The sequence below is a fragment of the Notamacropus eugenii genome, chromosome 3 (assembly GCF_028372415.1).
Source record: "Notamacropus eugenii isolate mMacEug1 chromosome 3, mMacEug1.pri_v2, whole genome shotgun sequence".
Classification (NCBI taxonomy): Eukaryota; Metazoa; Chordata; class Mammalia; order Diprotodontia; family Macropodidae; genus Notamacropus; species Notamacropus eugenii.
In genome coordinates this window covers 75592188-75613117 of record NC_092874.1, presented here as the reverse complement: position 1 = coordinate 75613117, position 20930 = coordinate 75592188, and the positions used below count along the sequence as shown (strand labels likewise).

Genomic DNA, 20930 nt, shown 5'->3' with positions numbered 1-20930 from the left:
AAAACCCCAGATTAAGCCATGAAGAACTGGACACAGCTAAAATGACTGGACAACAAACAACAAAGAGTTATCCCACATGGCTAGAATGCACTCCCTCCTCATTTCAACTTGTAATCTTTCCCTCCTTTCAAGGTACAGCTATGGTACAGAGCTCTTCCACAAAGTCTTCCTGAATTCCCTCCAACACCAAGGGATCTCTTCTCTCCTCTAGCTTTCTTGTAATTCTTTATCTGCATCTCTCTTTGCTTATCACATTCTCCGTTGCCTCGTAATTACACATCTATCATAATCTCGTGTGTGTGTGTGTGTGTGTGTGTGTCTGTATTTTCATGCAAGCTGACTGAGAGCAGGGAATGTGGCACATTTTTCTTCTGTGTATCCACAGCACCCAACTCAGTACCCTGGACTTGGCCTTACTGGTTAGTGAATGTTTGTTGAAATAAACATCCTTCATGCTTTTATGCAAAAAGAAAGCTCCAGATCAAATGAACCACTTTGGGAGAATATACTATTGGGCCTAATTGTTTAGATGGAACTTCAAACACAACCAAGCTTTATGTTGAAAGCATGAAAAGACAACTTGGCAGAGCAGGTAGAAAGCAAACTTTGACATTAGATAAACCTACATTCAGGTACTGCCTGAATGTACATGTCCTCATTACATGACCAGGGGAAAGATAAGAGATCACTCAACCTCAGAGAGGAAACTCTCCAATGGCATCGTTTTCTGATGAACAGTTGATCTATATTTGTAGGTGGCATTTCCACACTAGAAGTTCTCTCTGTTGATAAAATCAGAGCTTCACACCCATGTGGGTTAAAATGGTGAAGCATAGTTAATTTTCAATTACATAGGGGTCGACTGCTCAGTGGATGGGCCAAATCTCTGACTTTTGTTTCCTTCTCCTGCTCACATCTGGTAGAGAAAGGACAGTTCCAATCAGTCAGTTTGGATTTTACCAGCCAAGGGGTACAGAGTTCTTGAAGGCAGGGTTAACCTCTAATTAACTTCTCTCAGCCTCAGTTCTCACATTTGTAAGAAAGGGATGATAACAGCACCTACCTTAAAGGGTTATTGTGAGGATCAAATGAGATAGCCCTTTGGAAGTCTTAAAGTGCTATATAAATGTTAGCTATTATTTTTCCCAGTTGTTTGGAAAATGATTTGCCATAGAAGCAAAAGTGAAATCATTGGTCAAAATCATGGGTCAGGGTAGAGGGCTGAAAAGACAAGCAATTATACTGGCTTCCCAAGAATATTCAAGCACAAACATTTCTTGCTCTCCACACAGTTAAAGTTTATCTGCACAGGTGAGGTAATGATCACAATGACTTCTGAGAGACAAAAATTAGCTATCAACAAATTTATAAAATCAGGGAATGGATTCAAAATACATTACCTGGTGCCTCGATTTACATAATTTTTTCAGGTCCCCTCGTTTGTGTGCTCCAGTAAGTATGCTCCCTTTTGTTTATTAACTACTCCATTTTGAATTGCTGCCTTTGCTACTGGCTTCCACAAAGAGCTGAGAATGGGACCTGAGCAGCCAAAGAGAGTTGTGTGTTATCCTTGGAGAGAAAATAGAGGCAAACTGAAGAGAAGCCGATCTTTAGTCCTGCATTTTGTACTATATGCTGCTATCTCCATCATCACCTCAAAGTCTGCGTATCCAAAATCAAAGGCATCATCCCTCCCTACTCTCCCACCAAAACTGTTTTCCCTTCAGATTTTCCTATTTTTATCAACAGTACCACCATTTTGCCAGTCTTCAAACTTCTGAGGCATCCTTAGTTAGGCATGGAAAGGCCTAGATGACCTGTGAGGTCCCTCTATCATTCTATGGTTCCTCTCCTCTTTCTCTTTCCCTCCCCAATCCAGTCAGCTACCAGTTCTTGTCCATTCTTCCTTTACAACTGTTTCTTACATCCACACCTTACTGTCCATTCTCATTTTCACTGTCTTAGTCTAGACATATCACTTCATTCTTGGACTCTTACCTCTCTCTCTCTCTCTCTCAAAACTGTTCTTTGCCTCTAATTTCTCTTTTGTATTTCATCCCATCCTAAATAACACAGCATTATGGCTATATATATAAAACCCTTCACTCCAGGCAAAATGATGGACCTGTCATCCCCTAAATCTTGAAATGCCTCCTTGTCCTTTTGAAATTGTACATACTATCTTTCCTGCCCAAAATGCCCTCTTTCCTCCTCTCCACCTATAGCAATCTTACTTTTCCTCAAGACCCACAACAAATTCTTTCCTTTTCCCAACACACCAGCAATCCCCACCCCCACCTCCACCCCGATGCCTACAGCAGCATGTTGTAATGGTAAGGGTTCTACAGTCTGGAGAGACCTGCATTCAAAGCCTGCCTCTGGAATAGACTAGTTAAATGACCCAAGACATTAGCTCTGGAAGCCACAGCATTAATAATGTTGGGAGCAGGAGCACTCACCTCATGACCTTGTTGGGGAAATCAAGCAAGGCAATGAATAAAGGCTTCTGCAGACCTGGCAGCACCAGGCAAGTGTGCAATCTTAGGCACTTAGAATATGTCACCAAATATTTTATGTTTTCTTTCGTTCTGCTTTCCCCTCCAAATAGTAAATCTCTTACGAACAGAAACCATCTATTACTCCCAATTCTTAGCACCTAAGAATAGGAAGAAGACATGAGTTGTAGTCCTGGTTCTAACATTGAACTGAGTCCCCTGGGAGGATGCCACTTAGTCTAAAACAAGAGGGACATCATAAAATCTGTACTCCCCTGGTTGTGACAAGGGGCAGCTGGCTGGTGCAGTGAATAGAGTGCCAGGCCTGGACTCAAGAAGACTTGAGTTCAAATCTGGTCTCAGATACTTCCTAGATGTGTGAGTCACTTAACCTGTGTGCCTCAGTATCCTCATCTGTAAAATGGGGACAACAGCACCTACCTGTCAGGGTTGCTGTGAGGAACACATGAGATAATATTCTCATAGTGTCAGGTACACAGCTGAAACTCTATACATGTTAGCTGCTGCTTTGGCAGTTATTCTGCTACTAGGTTGTGTCCAATTCTTTGTGACCTCATGGACTATACTGTCCAGGGGGTTTTCTTGGCAAAGATACTGGAGTGGTTTGCCATTTCCTTTTCCAGTGGATTAAGGCAAACAGAGGTTAATTTAAATGACCTATCCAGGCTCACACAACCAGTAAATGTCTGAGGCTGGATTTGATTCAGGTGTTCCTGACTGCAGGCCCAGCACTCTGCACTGAGCCATCTAGCTGCCTCATGATTATTACAATACTTCGCAAACCTAAAAAGTGTCTTACAAATGGGGGCTGCTATTTTTGCCAGTCGTGTTTCTTGTCAAGGACTACAAGCCTTGAACAACTTCCCTGTCCATCATCACCACCACCAGCAATTTATACAGGGTGTCCCAAACTGCACTAAGACTTTTTGGGATACCCTGTATAATACTTTAAAGTTTACAAAGTGCTTTACCTGTTATGTCATTTGGTCCTCACAACAATCCTATGGGGTAGGTACTACTGTTATCTCCACTGTATAGATAAAGAAAATAAGTCTGAGAAAAGTTAAGTATCTTGCCCAGAGCCACACAGCCAATAAGCATCTACAGGCAAGATTCACACTCACGTCTTTCAGAATCCAAGTCTGGTACTCTATTTACTGCCCTAATTATTATAGTTATATTATGGTTTTTTTTCCTTTAAGCTTTCAGAGCATTACACCAAAAGTAAAAAAAAAAATAAGCTGGTTACACTATATTCAGTAGTTCTGTAATATTTCAAGAACCTATAATTTTGTCATTATGGATACAAATCCTCCACCAATGCAGATATCAACTGTTTCATGCCTTAGGAGATGATCTTCGTAAGTTTCTGTGACTGGAAGAAAAATATATACACCCTTGGGGGCCAATGCACTGGTGATGAAACTCTGAGTGGAGGATAGTTGGGCTGGTCCTCAGAAGAAAGACTTGGGCTCTGTCATAGAGCCAGTATCTGAAATTGTTCCAGTCTGGACCAGCCAGAGCTTTGTGCCCTCACTGCCTAGCCTTAATTAAGAAACTTGATGTTATCTGCCCTTTGGTAAGGTATCAAGAGCCCTTTAATGGGGTTTACTTTGCATTCACATTGTGACTTCTTCTAATATCTTATAATTTTAAAATACTATTTCAAAATATCCTTCAGCAGAAGTTTAGAAAAAATGCATTTTCTTGACCATGGTATCATAAAGACCTTCTAGTAAGCCACAGAAGACACGCTATCTGCATTGGTGGGGGGAGTACCCATGCCAATGCATTTAAAGTACTGAATTATTTTCAATTACAGCTACCAACATTTTACATGATAAGGTTATTTTTAAATATGTGGTGTGAAAAGGTTGGCTGTTCTTTTCAATGTAATTTTATTGTATCCCGAGGACAATTCTTTTTTAGAGGGAAATCATCCCTAATTGTATAACGAAAGTCAAAGGCAAAATCAGATTAAATTACTGGAATCAGCTCTATAGGAAGACATCTATTCTGCAAAATCAGACAATATCTGTACTATTTTGAACTGCATTCATTCAGGCAATTTCTATTCTTCTGCTTGAAATTCTTAATTTTTAATTAAAGTTCTAGTGACAGTTTACTAAAACTAAAAGAATGAGAATCAAAAGAAATGAAGAAAAAGCACGAAAAGAGGAGGGGCTACTCAGTTACAGAAGATTGTAAATATACATTATCTGGGAAAGAACCTACTCTTCTGCCCACTTTTCCTCCCAAAGATATAATAATATGAAAAAAATGGTTTCTACTTCGCTTTCATCAACAGATGAAAAGCCCACTTGTCCATGGATCACAATAGCTCCATCTAGCAATATGCTAAAACAAAGCCATATTTTGAAGAGAAAGATCACAAAATAAGACATTAAAAAGCACCTGATAGTGGCCTGACATAGATGCTTGTATGTGTATTCCCAGTAAGTCAACCATGTCTAGGTAGATGAGGAAGAAGAGGGAGGGGAAAGAGAAGGAGGAGAAGATACAGAAGGAAAAAAATAGGAGAGAGGTGACAGAAGAGGCAAAAAAGAGAGAAGAAAGAGGAAGAAAGGGAGAAAGGAGAGGAGACAAAGGAGAAGAAAAAGAAGAGAGGAAGTGGAGGAAAAGGAAGAGAGGGGGAGAAGGGAAAAAGCAGAGAGGAGAAGAGAAAAGAGGAAAAGGACTAAGAGAAGAAAGGAAAGGAAGAAACAGGTAGATCAGGAGATCCAAAGGAAGGTCCCTAGTACTTGGCTAGACTCCTCAGCCAGAAAATTTATGGAAGAATACAGACAAGAATCACAAGAGCCAAGAGGACAGAAATAGGCTGTAGTTTGCATCATGGTAGGGTAGGGGGGTACAGGAGGTGCATTTATCCTAAGATTATGTTTTTACACAGAATGAAGATGTGTGATCATCCTGAATTCCTTTTCCTAAGCTAGATGACAAAGGAGTATTCAAAATGAGCCTCATGTACTTCGGACAAAGTTAGTATTCTTGTACAGTTTCTACAAAGTTAAGTATCTTACCCCTCCCCAAAACTGAAGGAACCCAGAAATGCCCGTCTGAGGAATCTGAAAATATAAACTCCCCAGGGACAAAGTGGAGGTGGCAGGAAATTCTGGAACATAAGAAAAGGAAATCATCACATTTTCATATTGAAAAACTGCCACATGTAATTTTAACTTTTAATTTTAATTAAATTTTAATTTTTAATTTTGTGCATGTATCTTTTAAAAAGATATATGCATCAATTCATAGTTTATCATTTGGAGAGGAAAATATCACTACAATTAATACTTCATCACGGCATCCATTTCACATTACCTAAAATACCAAGGTTCCACAGAAGTGGGTGGGAAGCTATAACACTACATAGCTCTCAAAGATGAAATGCTAACCTTCTCAAATGTTTTAGCATTTTAGGCCATAAATACCACACCACAAAAGTCTTTTCCAAAGAAAGTTTCATTTGAAAATCTCCCTCTTTTTATCAAGCAAGTATTTATTGAGGGCCTACTATATATGAGGTTGTGCTGCATTCTGAAGAAACAAAACCAAAAATCAATAGTTCCTGCTCCTGTTCTTTTGAGGGAGACAACACGTTTACAAATTTGTATAAAATGTATGTGATGTGAATGCAGGTGGGGAAGGCATGAACAACGGGTGGACGTCAGGAAAGGCCACATATAAGAAGTCATGTTTTAGGATAAGCTCTGAAGGCTTCTAAGACAAGGGGAAGGGGGCTATTTCAGATGTGGAGAAGGGCCTGTTCAGATGGCCCAGGGAGTGGAGCTGGAGGACAGTGTGTAAAGAACAGTGAGGCCAGTTCAGTTCCTAAGGCTCTCTCTATTTGAGGGAAAGACGCTCTAGCAAGAGAGGCAGCTTCAATTCCCAGGATCAAACAACCTCAAAGTAAACCTTTCAGCTTCATTAGATTACTCCACCTCACAGGGTTTTCATGAGGAAAGCTCTCTGCAAAACAGAAAGTCTATATAAATATGCACTATTATCACTCCTGAGCATATCAAATAACTTGCCTGCACCTCCAATACAAACATGTCCACTGAGTCTTCCTCTGATCCCTTGTCATGGCAAGGGAAAGACTGGGTTTTTGAAGGCTATTCAAATGTGACCATAGATTCTGGAAGGTTAGAGCCATATTCTCTCCCCAACTCTGCATTACAGAATCCCTAAATTCTCTCTAAGCTTGACTCTGGCCCCATCTTCTATAGTTGACTCTGGCCCCATCTTCTATAGGAGGCTCTTCCAGATCCCCACCCCCCAGGCACTAGTGCCTTTTCTCCCCCCATTAGAAATTTATCTTTAATTACCTTTAAAAATATATCTTACACATGCACCTATTTTGCATTCCTCTTTCTGCGCATCTCCCTACAAGAATATAATGAGAAAAGGATGTCTTACTTCTACCTTTTTATCTTTGGGACAAATACAGTGCCAACAAACTCTTTTTTAAAAAAATTGCTATCGTTTGTTTTTAGATTGCCTCTATTTTCCCCCTTTATCTTTCCCTCTTCCTTCCTCCCAAGGAATCATCCCATATAACAAAGAATATTCTGTCATAGTTGTTTGATTGATTGACCTACTATACGACTAGCTACCAACAGAGTAAATTTAAGAGGTTCTCAACCAGGGTGATGAATTTTTGGTCAGTCACACAAAGATCTGTTCAGGGGAAGGGGCTATGTGTGAACATGAAGGAAATCTATGGGCTGGAAGCTCTTTATATCCCCATCACTTAGCACAAAGTCTGGCACATGGCAGGTTCTTAATAAATACTTAATGACTGATAACTGATTGACTAAACCCCCATACAAGAATTACAGGTCCTATAAAGTCCTGATATCTTCTAGGATTAACATTAACCATTTCAAAACTAGATTATCAGACAACTATGAAAATAAATTGACAGGTAAAAAGTGCTGATTTTGCCTTAAAATAAAGAAGTTGCAAAAAAATCACGAAACTTTCTAGCTCAGTTTAACATCTGGGTTAATGAGTGTCTGTCTTAACAGCACAATTAACAAGCATTATTAATGAGTGTTTGTAATGCTTGACATCAGTAAAAGTTTACTGAGGACTGGAGTCTCAATCTGTTTAACTATTTGCTTTACTTCTTCGGTACCTGCACAGGCAACTTTCTGGATTTTCTTTTCTTTGGGGAGGATCCTTTCTTTTTCCCTCTACATTCACAAGCTGCTTTTGGACACTCCACAAGGCGAACCCCATTCCTGCCCACTCCCCCAACGGCCACCTTAGTTTTTTACAAACAAGTCTCAGATGCTGTTTATGGGCTTAGAGAACACTGAAATAGCCCAGTCAGACCCATCCACCCCAGGGATTAGTCTAAAAATTGCTATTCTGAAAGCAACAAAGTATATAAGTGCATAACACTGCACTGGAGACAGTGAGTACTCTTGAGATTTCAAATTGTATGTTGCAAACTCATCATGATGACAGAATTCATCGTCGAGCTCTCCAAACTCTCCTTTCTGAAACATTCTTATTTCCAGGTTCATACTCTCAGCATCATTCTTAACTTCTCATTTCCCCCTTACCTCGCATATCCAATCAGATGCTCAATCTCACTATTCCTCTTCCTTTACAACATCAGTCACATTTGACACTTAAGTCTCAATTCCCACTGGCATCACCATAGTTCAAGTTCATATCATCTCTCCCCTGAACCACTTAATGCAAGAGTCTCCTAACTGATCTCCCTGCCTCAATTCTCTCCTCACTCCAGTCCATCTCTGCTCACATCTGGTCTGTACAGTTCCCAAAGTGATTTTCTTGAAGGTCAAATTCTCCTCTACTGAACAAACTTCAGTGGTTCTAGACTAATATACAAATTCCTCTGCTTACCTTTTAAAATTCTTTACAACCTGGCCCCAAGCTATCTTTTCAAGTTCAATATGTGTATGCATATATGTGTGTATGTATATATGTATATACATATATACATGTTTGTATATTTACATGTCTGTGTATACATGTGTGTATACATATGTGTATATACATATATATACATGTATGTATGCACACACGCATAGATTAGTCTCCTTCCTGCATACTCTACTGTCTAAACTGGCCTCTCTACCTCTCCATGTGTTATGGGTGCAACTGCATTGGCCATCTGTTCCTCATGCTTGGAATGCCTCTTCTCTCTCTACCTTTTCCTCACAGAAGTTGCTTATGCACAGACTTCTGATACCCCCAACTGTCTTCGCCTTCCTTCTCTAGCTGCCTTAAGTCTAACTACCATGTACTTATTTCTGGTTTTCTCTTAACATTTATTCTGTAAATCCTCGCTTATGTACTTGTTGTCTCCTTTAATGGAGTGAAACTCTTTGAGAGTGGGAATTTTTTTATTCTTTATAGTTACATATCCTCAGAACTTTGCAGAATGCCTAACACATAATAGGCATTTAATTTCTTGTTGACTAACTGATTGATCCATCCTAACCAAGGGAGTACAGACCAACTGAAACACCAGAACCATACTCACTTACCCCATCTCCAATTGTGGGTATTCCCAAGGTGACCACGGCACTAAAGGCCAAGCCCATCTCCCAGTATCCTGCTATGCTCCATTATAACACATACATGGAATAAGAATACTAAGAATTCATGGAGTATAATATATTATATAGTATATACCAGAATAATATACTACCATAATATACTTGTATATATATAGTATGTATATGCTATACTATAGTATACTATGTGTATGTGTGTATATGTACATTATATATGTATGTATATACTATATATACACCATAACATAATATATATGCACTATAAACTATATAATATATCCTACATATACAGTGTATGCTATTAAATTCTATGTTATACTATATACTACCCATAGTATTTCCAATTTATTCCATTTAGATGTATTCACATATTATCTTTATCTCAAATCAAATTACTTTCCTTTCAAATCACATTGGGAAGAAAGGCCTTTATTTGTCACCAAATAAATTGGTTACTCTATATTGTCGTTCCATGAAATCAATCCCTTAATGCAAAAATATTCACTGGATGCCTATTATATGTAAGGCACTGTAGACCAGGGGGCAGTGGGAGGAGGGGAAAGGGAAATGGATAGTCTAGGATGTGAACAGTAGCAAAATATTTTTCCTTTGTAGTCTTTTTTTCTATTTAGCTGAAAATAACACTGTAATTTCCATGCCCAACCCTTCTCTTCTCACATAATTTCCTCCTTGTTTCATTCCTTTATTCTTATGTCCCCAACCTATGCGTTTCTCCCTTCCTTCTTAATGTTTTCTAGCTGCTCAGGAACCTCCTTATCACAAAGTCCTCTACAGCTTGAGAACTTGAGCCCTCTGGAGCTACGACCTTTCCCCTTCCCTACATCTCTCACCTTTGCACCTCAGCCTTCTTTTGACACAACCAGTGCCCTCTTTCCAGGGGGTCCTATCAACAGTTTTCCCCCTTACAAAAGCTTATTTCTGAGAGAAGACAACACTTGTGCTTCTAAACAGCACTGTCAAAGAAAGACACACAGGTTAAAATGGTTTCACTTTGGATTTCCTGCACTAAAAAGGAAAAATACATTTTGGACTCAATGATACCTTATGATCCATCTGTGGAAGAAGTTCAACAGTAGCTCATTTGTCTAAAAGTCAACTTTTTGACAACCTTCATCATTCCAAATAAAACTAAAACCCAGAAAGGAAGCCATAAGGCATAGCAGTAGTAGTAATAGAAGCAGCAGCAGTAGCAGTAGTTATAGTGGTAGCAGTAGAAGTAGCAGCAGCAGCAGTAATTTTGGTAGTTTTCAATCATTGCACAAACATACATTTATATAGCAGTTTAAGGTTTACAAAGCACCCTCCTTCCAATAACCCTATGTAATAAACTATCCAAGCGTCATTCCGCACATACATTTTACAGATGAGGAAACTGAAGTTCAGCCAGCAAGTGACATGCCCTGGGTCACAGAACCCCTAAATATGAGAGCCAGAACAAGGCCTTCTAATACCAAAGACTGATCAGTGCTCATTCTTCTATACCAGACTCTGCTGACTCTTCGGAGAGTCCTTCCAAAACTATTATTATTTTACACACATTTTTTAAGAAACTTGACTATCAGATTTCCCAGTCCACAGAAGAATTAAACAGAAAACTGGAAAGGGGAGGGGAACGAGGGAGGAGAACCTGTGCCATAAACATAGCCAGGGATGGATAGAAGAGGCACATAAAATAAGAGTGGAAATAATCCATAGCTGACAGGTAGACGGTAAGGGGGAAACTCAAAAAGGTTTCGTGTGGGTGGTTGGGGTTTTTTTAAGTGAAAACAAGATCTCAAGAGTTATAGTGAGCAGCCAAACAGTCCAATATATTCCACCAAACATAGGAATCTCAGTACTTTGGCACAGCACAATGCCTGACCTTCATTAAAGTCACTTTGGGTCATCAAGAAAAGGTTAAATTAATTACATTATACTGAAAAAGGCAGGGAAGTGAATAATCCATTTGAGAAAGATTTCTATAAACATAAAAAAAAATTTTCTATCAAAAAACTGAGGGATAGGAAAGTATCAGGGTTAGAGACAGACCTATAAAGCTGAGTCCAAGTCCCACCTTTGACACAAATTGGCCACCACTCTGAGCAAGTCACTTGAATCTCTCAGTGTCCTAGCAAAACTGTTTAAGACTTTTAAGTTGCAGAGGCAGTGCTGGGAGCTCCCTACACTTGGGAAATCCCAAGTCCAGTCAAAAAGTAATTAAATGTTAAAGATAATTAAATTTTTAATAATTGGGAGAAGAAAAAGCATACTTTTGTCCTCTGGAAAATTCGTTGATGCACAACACCTCATTCCCGGATGATGTCAGACAAAAGAGGACATGGCTGCATGTAAGAGGACTCCTAACTCGAAGGACATAGTCCCTGGTCTTGGGACCAAAACCCTCCTTAGGAAGGCTATCAACGAAATTCAAGAGGCTGCCATTTTCCTACTACTGCTAGAATTTCACCAAATCTTACTTCATCGCTCATCTTTGCTGACATCTCAGAGTAAGTTCTCTCCTCCTCTGTGGTTAATTTCTTCCTTTGTTGTCAGAGTTCTAGAACAGCACCTCTGCTCTCTCTATGCCCTTTTCCAAGATAGAGAATCACTTGCCTCGCTGTGAGCTCTTTCTTCTTCTCGGCAAAGCAAAGCTGAGGCTATGGATCCTAATGGGAAAATTGGAATTCTAAAATCATTTCTCTGATAGATTGCCCTTTGCCACTCCCATTCCTCCCCCAAAATATAAGCCACATTTCTTTTTTCAGTTCCTAGTATGTGTTTAACATGTAGAGCTGCTCTGGTCATCTGAGTTCATGGTCAAGGTGACGAGTGGGAAGTGCTGTGCAAAGACTCTATCTTTAGGAGAACATGGATTTTCCATCTGGCTTTCACAAGCTCCTGCTTTTGAATTCTGAGTATGTATGGGGAATAAAAGATCCCCCATGGGTTTCTTTTTCAAAAGAGCTTTCCAGGAATTCAGAAAAGTATGCAACTATGGTGGACTGTCCAGAATTCCAGAATCGACTCTTTGAAGCTTCACAAGTAAGCAGGATGTACGTTTAAGTCATGATTAAGAGAGCCAACAGAAAAATGACTGGTGAGTTAATTTATGATCATAGATCTAGAGAAAAAAGTGACCGCAGAGGCTGTTTAGACCACCACCCCAACTTTGCAGATGATGCTATGAGATTTTGAGAACCTGAGTGGTTTGGCTATGATCATACATGTAGTAATTGGCATGGGTGGGATTTGAACCCAGAGCCCATATTCTCTCCACAGAGCCACCTTGCCTCTATTATGTATTCAATACAATTTAGGATTACTGGATTTAAGCCTTGAAATCAACCTCATAGCTCACCTAATCCAAAATATTTTTACAGATTACTTAGCTAAAGTGCAGAGTGCTTAGGCAATTTGCCAAAAGTCACACAATTATTGAACGGCTGAACTAGAATTAGAACCTAGGTTTACTAATTCTCAGGCCTGGGCTCTTTCTATTATTTTATGCTGCTTAGAATCACCACAACCCTAATTCCAAATGTCAGAGAGTTATGGTTAAGAGTACCAAGTAGATGGAGAAAAAGTTTTTTCTGATTGGATAAAGAACAGACCCTGCAAACATAGTGAGAACAAAGCCACATATACTCTTATCTGCTTCTCAACATGAAAGAGGAGAAAATACCAAAACCCAGAGCTCTCACACTCCCAATAAAGTGAAGGGAATACAGTCTCCCATTTCCTAGAAATAGTAGGAGAAACAATTACAGAAGAAAAGGCAGCAGAAGAAAGAATGGTGGGGCTTTTTATGCCTGAAAAACACTGCAGAAAATCCAGAAGCTGTTGACAAGGTCTAATCTGGAAAAAACTCAAGGTGAATTGGGTTTACATTTTCCATAAGCACTGAGGAAAACCAGGCTGGATTAGACATAACCAGGAACAGTTTAAGATAAGTTTAAAAGTTTAAGATAAGTTTAAGATAAATTAAGAGTTCAAGATAAAGCTTAAAATTATTTACCATACTTTTAAAATGCTGTGCTACTATGAGGTATATTACAATTTTCCTCATTTTTAAAATATTTGCCTATACTTAGTTGTTTTAATGAATGAGATCCATTTTTTAAAACAAGCATAATTAAGAGGTCAAATCTGCTTATAAACTGATTTTGGCAGAATGGAAGTTCCGTGATAGGAAGGATCAATCAGTTTCCCTTTCTACCTTTATCTTCAGCACCTGGGGAGGTAAAGCCTGGCATACAATGCTCACTTAATAAAGGTATACTGAACTCATATGAGCACACTTTTAGAAAATATGGTTGCTTGTAGCATAAGAGAGTGCCTCAGTTACCGACTACAAATACCATTATCTACCTAGACACCAAAATATCTAGGAAGAAACCAACAGCTTTGTGTGCTCATTTTTCAATTACTAGGACAGGGGTGGGGAATCTGTGGGTTCAAAGTCACATGTAGCCTTTTAGGTCCTTGGGTACAGCCTTCTGACTGAGTCTAAGTTTTACCAAAAAATCCTTTTATTAAATGGATTTGTTCTGTGAAATTTGAATTCAATCGAAGGGCTGCACTTGAGAACCAAGAGAGCCACATGTGGTTAGGAGATGACAAATATAACACTTTGGACCTGAAAATTATAAGCTCTAGTTTTGTGGTTTAAGTACAGGCTGCTAGTTTGCAGAAAATGAAAAAAAAATAAGGTGGGTGGGGTGGAGAAAGATCAGTAAGTCATCTGAAGTGCTTAGGAACTTCATTAACTATGTAACAGCCAGAAGTCATAAGCCGTGAAAAATATAAGATGAGGCAGTTGCCTAACATGTTTTAGATATGAAACACAAATGGAATATTTTAAGATAAAGCTAAAGAAAGGCAAAAGAAACATTTCAAAATAACTTTCTCTCAGGCACCATTGTGGACTCTCCCTCCCAGCACTTTACAAAAGTCATCACTAAGTCAATCACACATATGACTCATTTCATTGCATCTCACATAAGGAAAGGGCAATAGAAGAAAGTCTAGTCAAATCCCCTCACTTTTCTAATGAGAAAACTGAGGCCTAGACAGGTTAAGACTTGTCCAAGGTTACATGGTCCTGGAAAATATGTTAGGGATCATCTCATTAACTCTACATCGAAGAAAATTGAAACATGGTTAAGAGGCAGGTTAAGAAACTTGCCCAAAGTCAAAAAGCAAGTCTAACAACATTCACGCAATGAGATGCACCAAGGGGAGATGAGAGGGGGGCACCAAACGGACTTTTAAAGTGTACCACAAGAAACAAAAATCCAAACAGTTCAACAAAGTCATAAGCCAAGTGAAAATATTTGGGGCAAAGGACTTTGACTTAAGTAGAGCCAAAATCAAGAAATGAGGAACTCTTTGCAGATGAAGGCTTTAAAAATCAGCACCTAGAATTATCTCACATAAAAGAGATAAGAAAAAAGTTTCACAATGGAGGGGAAAAGGAGGTAGGTAAGAAGGAATGGGTGAACCTTACTCTCATCAGATCTGGCTTAAGGAGGGCATAACATATATACTTGATTGAGTATCTTACCCTACAGGAAAGTAGGGGGGAAGGGGATAAGGAAATGAGAGAAGGGAGGGCAGACTGGGGAGGTGGTAGTCAGAAGCAAACACTCTAGAAAAGGGACAGGGTCAAAGGAGAAAACAGAATAATTGGGGGGGCAGGATAAGATAGAGGGAAATATAGTCTTTCACAACATGACTATCATGGAGGTGTTCTGCATAACTACACATGTATAACCTATATTGAATTGCTTGCCTTCTCAATGGGGAAGGGGATTGGGGAGGGAAGAAGGGAGAGAATTTGGAACTCAAAATTTTAAAAATAAATGGTAAAAAATTGTTTTTACATGCAACTGGAAATCAGGCAATGGGGTATAGATGGGGTATAGAATGGGGTATAGAAATCCATCTTGCCCTTCAAGAAAGTAAAGGGGTAGGGCCTAAGGGGGGGGGGTATGATAGAAGGGAGGGAAGACCGGGGGAAGGGGTAATCAGAATGCATGCCATGAGGGGTAGGGGGGAAAAGATGGGGAGAAAATTACTAACTCAAATCTTGTGGAAATGAATATTAAAAGCTAAAAATAAATTTAAATCTTAAAAAAAAAAAAGAATCAGTATCTAGGTTCTAAAAATAAAAATGAGCCATGAGGCTCTGCAAACAGTGGGGGCTGGTGTGAACCACAGGACAATCATGTATACAGTGTGAGAGGAACATGATGGCTTATGCTGAAAAGATATCTCTCTTTTCAACCCAGTTCCTATCTCCACAGTAATCTGTAACAGCAATATTCTCTAATGCAGGGATTCTTAACGTTTTTTTGCATCATGGCCAACTTTAGCATTCTGGTGGAGGCTATGATTCCTTCTCAGAACAAAGTTCTTAAATGCACAAAGCAAAAAGAGAAAACCCAATTACAATGAAATACCATCATCAAAATATTTTTAATTTCATAGACTACAGGTTAATAATTGTTCAGCTGTTTTCAGTCATGTCCAACTCTTCATGATCCCATTTGGGTTTTCTTGGCCAGGATACTAGCATGATTTGCCATTTCCTTCTCCAGCACATTTTATAAATGAAGAAGCTGAGGCAAACAGGATTAAGTGACCTGCCCAGGGTCACACCGCGAGTAAGCATCTGAGGCCATATTTGAACTCAGGAAGGAGAGTCTTCCTGACTCCAGGCCCAGTGCTCTATCCACTGTGCCACACACCTGCCCACAGCTTAATCATAACTACTCCCAAAGGAAGAAGAAAATTGTACTCTATCCCGTACCCCCAAAAAAATTTTTTGATTCTTAAGACAAAAAATACTGATATTCATAATGTTACTACATCCTCCCAGGGTTTAGAAGAGAGGAAAGTGGTAATGACTCTCATTTCCTGTAAAATATTTCTTCTTTCTAGTGGCTTAAAATGGATTCAATAAACTTCCAAGGCACTTTACAAATTATTATGCTACTACACTAAGAATCATTCTAGGATTCCTAGGATCTATGCTAGGAATTCATTCTAGCTAACACAATTTAGGTAGTCAAAATACCTCTCACAAAATAAATAAAAGTCAATCACTTGAAAGTGAGAATCTTGAAAATGACCGTGTAGATGACTCCTTGACTTGACTAGACAGATATTTATGTCTGGTCAATTTTATTTCAGTCAGTTAGATCTGGGGGTGGGAAACGGGAGAGACTTGTGGTTTCACCAGTGTTGAGACCCTCCACTCATGGAAATTTCTTCCAGTAATGTAATGACAGTAGGCAATTGGGCTACAATTTATAGTCTTTGAAAGCTACCTACTCACTTCAAGATTAAGGGGGTGGATCCATGACCATATAGCCATTATGTGTCAGAACCAGGGCTTTGAACTCAACTTATCCTAACTCCAGTGCCAGAAGTCTAGAATATAGCTTTATAAATGATTTCCCACTTTACCATTAATAATGAACCTCATTTAAATTTTGTAAAGACACTTGACTTTCAACTTTCTAAATCTTTCCAAATCTTTTGCACCAGCCAAATAAGGTTATTGACTTCCTCCTGAATATACCTTTCATTTCCCCACCTCCACATTTTCCAGTCACTTGCAATGTCCCTCCTACCCCCCAAACTTCCCTATTAATGTTGAAGGCATCACCATCCTCCTGGTCACAGAGGCTCACAATTTAATTACTCACTCCTCATCTCCCATATCCAAACTTTTGTTAAGACCTTCATAACATCACCCTTCTATGTCCCCTTCTCTCCTACGATGCTTCTACAATTCTGGTGCTCAAGATCTCATCACCTTCTACCTAGACTACAGAAATAGCCTGCTGATTGGTCTCCCCACTACAAGCTTCTCTCCACTGCAATCAGTCAGTCACTCAGCTGTCAAACTCATCTTCCTAAAGTATAGTTCTGACCATGTCAAACCCCTCTGTTTCTAAATAAACTCCAGGGACACTCCATATCAACCCCAATATCAAATCTAAACTCCTCTGGGTGGTATTCAAAGCCTTTCATAACCCGATACCCTCCCAGTAGGTTTCTTATACCTTCCTCACCCCTTACATCCTCTGTTGATCCAAGGCCCCCTTACTGCTTCCCAAACACCATGCATATTCCATCTCACAACTCTGGGCATTGCTACTATCTGTCCCTCAGGCTCTTCTAGTTTCCTTCAAGTCTCAATTAAAATCTCAGTTGCTACTACTGGAAGTCCTTCTTGGTGCCCCTTTAATTCTAGTTCCTTCTGTCTCTTAATTATTTCCAACTTCTCCTGGGTGTAGTTTGTACATAATTGCTTGTATGTTGTCTCTCCCATTAGACAGTGAGCTCAAGAGCAGGAATTCTCCTTTACCTTTCTTTGCATTAACACAGTGCCAGGCACATAGTAAGAGCCTAACATTTAAAGGTTCACTGATTGACTTAGTTGCTTTCAATGATTTAAGCTGCTCCCCACGACAAGGGCCCATCATTCGACACCAACATTTTCTCGGTAATGTTTTATAACCCATGAAGCATGGAATACTATGATCTCAGACAAATAAAAATTAAATGTAACTCAAAGGGCAATGGAAGGACACAGTAGGCATACTTACATTCCAGGCCCAAGCAAGTTTCTAACAAAGCAATATAAAACAGTCAATGTTATTGAGTCAATCTCTTACGCAAAGTCCCTAACAAGTAGCAACGCAGCCTTTCTTTGAATGCTTTCAGTGATGATGAACTCATGACTAATGGCGATTGTTCATTCCACTTCTAGAAGGCTCTAAATGTTAAGTGGTTTTCTTTTAGAAGTCCGGCGGTGGATAGATTTAGAGTTAGAAAGATCTGAGTTCAAATCGTGCCTTAGACAGACCCTACTGGTGTAACCTTGAACAAATCATTTAACTTCTCTAACCTGCATTTCCTCATCCTGAAATTGATGTAGGGATAGAATGTCTCTCATGTTTTTTGATTTTGTTTTTGAGGATTAAATGAGATAACATGTAAAGTACCTTGAAAACCTGAGTGAAATAAATTATATTAGTGTTGTAAAAAAAAAAAAGGAGGAGGAGGAGGCAGAGGAGGAAGGGAAGAAGAGAAAGTAATATAAAAGATATCACTGAGAGTGCAAACAATTGGGGGGGGGGAAGATGGGCTAGACATATAGGGAGAAGGAAAAAAGGACAATCAGCCCAAGATACACGGACACCACTGAGCTACGGAAAGAAGTCTGGAGGAGGAGAGCACTTTCTGGAAGAGTTACGAGAAGATATGAGCAGGAATCACACAGGATAAAGGTGTCATAGAGGGCTTGCGATCTGCCTTGATGGAGGGCATCTCAGCAAGGAAATTAAGAATGAATCTGAGTGTCAATCAAGTGTAGCTATTCTCAAAGGACGAAAGAAAATCTGAATTTGGCTATAAGGAAAAGAAATTATGAAGAACTCTTCCAGAAACAGCTAAGTTTTGATTTCTCCAAAAGCTTGATTGGTGCAAAAAAGCAACACTTTATAGGCTGACAAGGGGTTTGGTTTTTTGGGTTTTTTTCTGATCAAAGGCCATTTGAATGGGAAAAAAAGCGTAACATAAGGACAAAGAATAAATATGCTATGGGGGGAGGGGATGGGAATAACACCTCTAAATGAGTCCAAATGAATCACCTTAGATAACTTGTTTTGAAAATGGCTTAGCTTACCCAAAGCTACTTGTCCCCCAAAATCTACATTGAAATATAAATACTTCCAGTCTCAAAATTAACGAAGGGTGCAAGCTCAAGATGACAGCCAGCCTTCTAACAATGAAGAAGCTTGACTCATCAGGGCGATGAAGAGAGCCTTTCCTTCAGTATTTAAAGGGGTTATGACTAATTCATGAGGACCAGTAAAAATACACACTGATCCCTTTTCCCTGAACCTGTTATATTGCAAGCCACATTTCAGACAGAGGGAGACAACATAATAACCTGATGGCATTATTTCTGTCTTCCAGCCAGACTTTCCTAGTCTTCAAGCCTTTCCCAAAAACTACCAAACCTCTAATCAAAGCCTATGTTAGGATCACAATATGAAGTTGGCTTGTAACATTCTTTCTGTTCTGTGTCACTGTTTTGTTTTTGTTTTTTTTTTGTTAGTTCTGTTTTTAAATGCTAAGAAAAAAATCAAAATTAACATAAATCACTTCCTGACATACCTACAATTCTAATGGAGTCTTCATTACCACTAATTATAGTGGGTTAATAATATGTATCCACTTACTACTAACTAGACCCATTAAATATTACTTTGCAAGACAAAAATTGGACAAAACCATTGGCATAGGGAATTTGGGGGTAAAGAAAGGTCCTCTACCTAATGCAAATTCCCACCTGCTCTGAAACTTGTTTTAGAGAGTTACCTATGGTTCTAAGAAGTGAAGTGGCTTAGCTAGGGTGACAGGGACTATATGAGGCAAAGGCAGGGCTCCAATCCATCTTCCTAACTCAAAAGTCAGCTCTTTTATCACCAAGCCACAGCATTTTATTTTCCAAAAACAGCAGACACTACTAGTGAAGCTATTCAGAAATATTCATCATGAGTCTACTACATGTATGATGTTAGCATGTATAACAATATATAAGATTGCTTGCCATATTAGGGAAAAGGGGAGAGGGATGGGAGGGGCAGAAAAATTTGGAACTCAAAAACTTACAAAAAATGAATGCTAAAAATTGCCTTTACAAGTAATTGGAAAAAATGCTATTAAAATAAAATAAAATACATGAAGAGTGTTAGGTGCTAGGAAAACAAAGCCAAAAGCCAAAAAAGTGCTAGTCCTTAAAGAGCTTACATTCTCTTGGAATAGCTAAGATTTTCCAAGGCCTTAATTCCATTATTTGCTTCAGAAACAACTCTTTTCTTAAAGGAGGAGGGGCAACAAAAAATCTACATGCTGACAAACCCTGAAGATATGTGTTCAGCCCTTTTCCTTCTTTATAGGATGTGCTACAACCTATTTATTATTCAGCTTTAGGGAGATAGGAATTCTTCTGAATTTTTATTTGACAATATTGTATATTTTATAGCTTGGCCAGTAAAGCAACACTTGTCAGCTTAGCTCACATGTATGAAATTTTCATACTGTATTAAATGAATAAAAAATGTTTAAGGCATTTTATTACAGAAATGAAAATAAAAAGTCTAAAAGTGAAAAAAAAAACCTACCAGGAAACAGAGTGCTAATACACTTTAAAGAGGAGAGAAGTACTCTTCTGAAAATTTAACGCATGTGTATATACATGTTTGTGTATATGTACACCTGACATGTAGCATGAAATAGTGAATAAAGAGCGGGCCTCAGAGCTAGAAGATCCAAATTCAAATCCGGCCTTTCACACATGTCATTTGTGTGTCCCTGGGTAAGTTACTTAGTGTTACAGATACTACTACCTATAGCTTTCCTTTGAAATTTTGATCGAAAAGAAATCTATCTAAAAAAAATTCAAATTATTCCCAATGCTCCTTTATAAGAAAATGAGCATCTAATACCATTAGAATGAATTTAATATCTTAATAGACAAAAGTGTCAATTTTGGTTTGCAACAGAATATTATTCATGCTCAAAATATTAAATGCTTTTTTGGTAGGATGCCAGACAAGAATGATAAGCATATCAAAATCCAGAGTCTCAAAGAGAAAGACCTGGCTTTTACATACTGTGATGACAGTTTACTGGCATGGAAAGTAGACTGGAGTGAGAGTCAGGAGACCTAGATTTAGTCATAACCCCTGAACTCTTCAGTTCTCTAACCAGAAACTGAGATTGAACTAGAAGATCCCTGACATCTCTTTCCAGTTCT

General features: G+C 38.9%; 1 protein-coding gene across 10 annotated transcripts in view; it reads right to left on the bottom strand.

The window, feature by feature from the left end:
* CCNY (cyclin Y) overlaps positions 1-20930 on the bottom strand; it is a 306697-nt gene that overhangs the window by 146798 nt on the left and 138969 nt on the right. Inside the window, exons 1-2 of one of the 10 annotated variants that reach the window (XM_072652037.1) lie at positions 11569-12324; positions 1401-1569 (exon numbers count right to left, since the gene is read on the bottom strand). The exons of 3 other annotated variants lie outside the window; for them this stretch is intronic. Coding sequence is in view for 1 of the 7 variants with exons in the window: in XM_072652034.1 (XP_072508135.1) it covers positions 11362-11401 (40 nt within the window). In the remaining 6 variants the exon portion in view is untranslated. Of the gene's footprint in view, positions 1-1400; positions 1570-11361; positions 12325-20930 lie in introns of those variants that run through there. 6 more of the 10 variants (XM_072652035.1, XM_072652040.1, XM_072652038.1 and 3 more) reach the window with 6 other exon arrangements.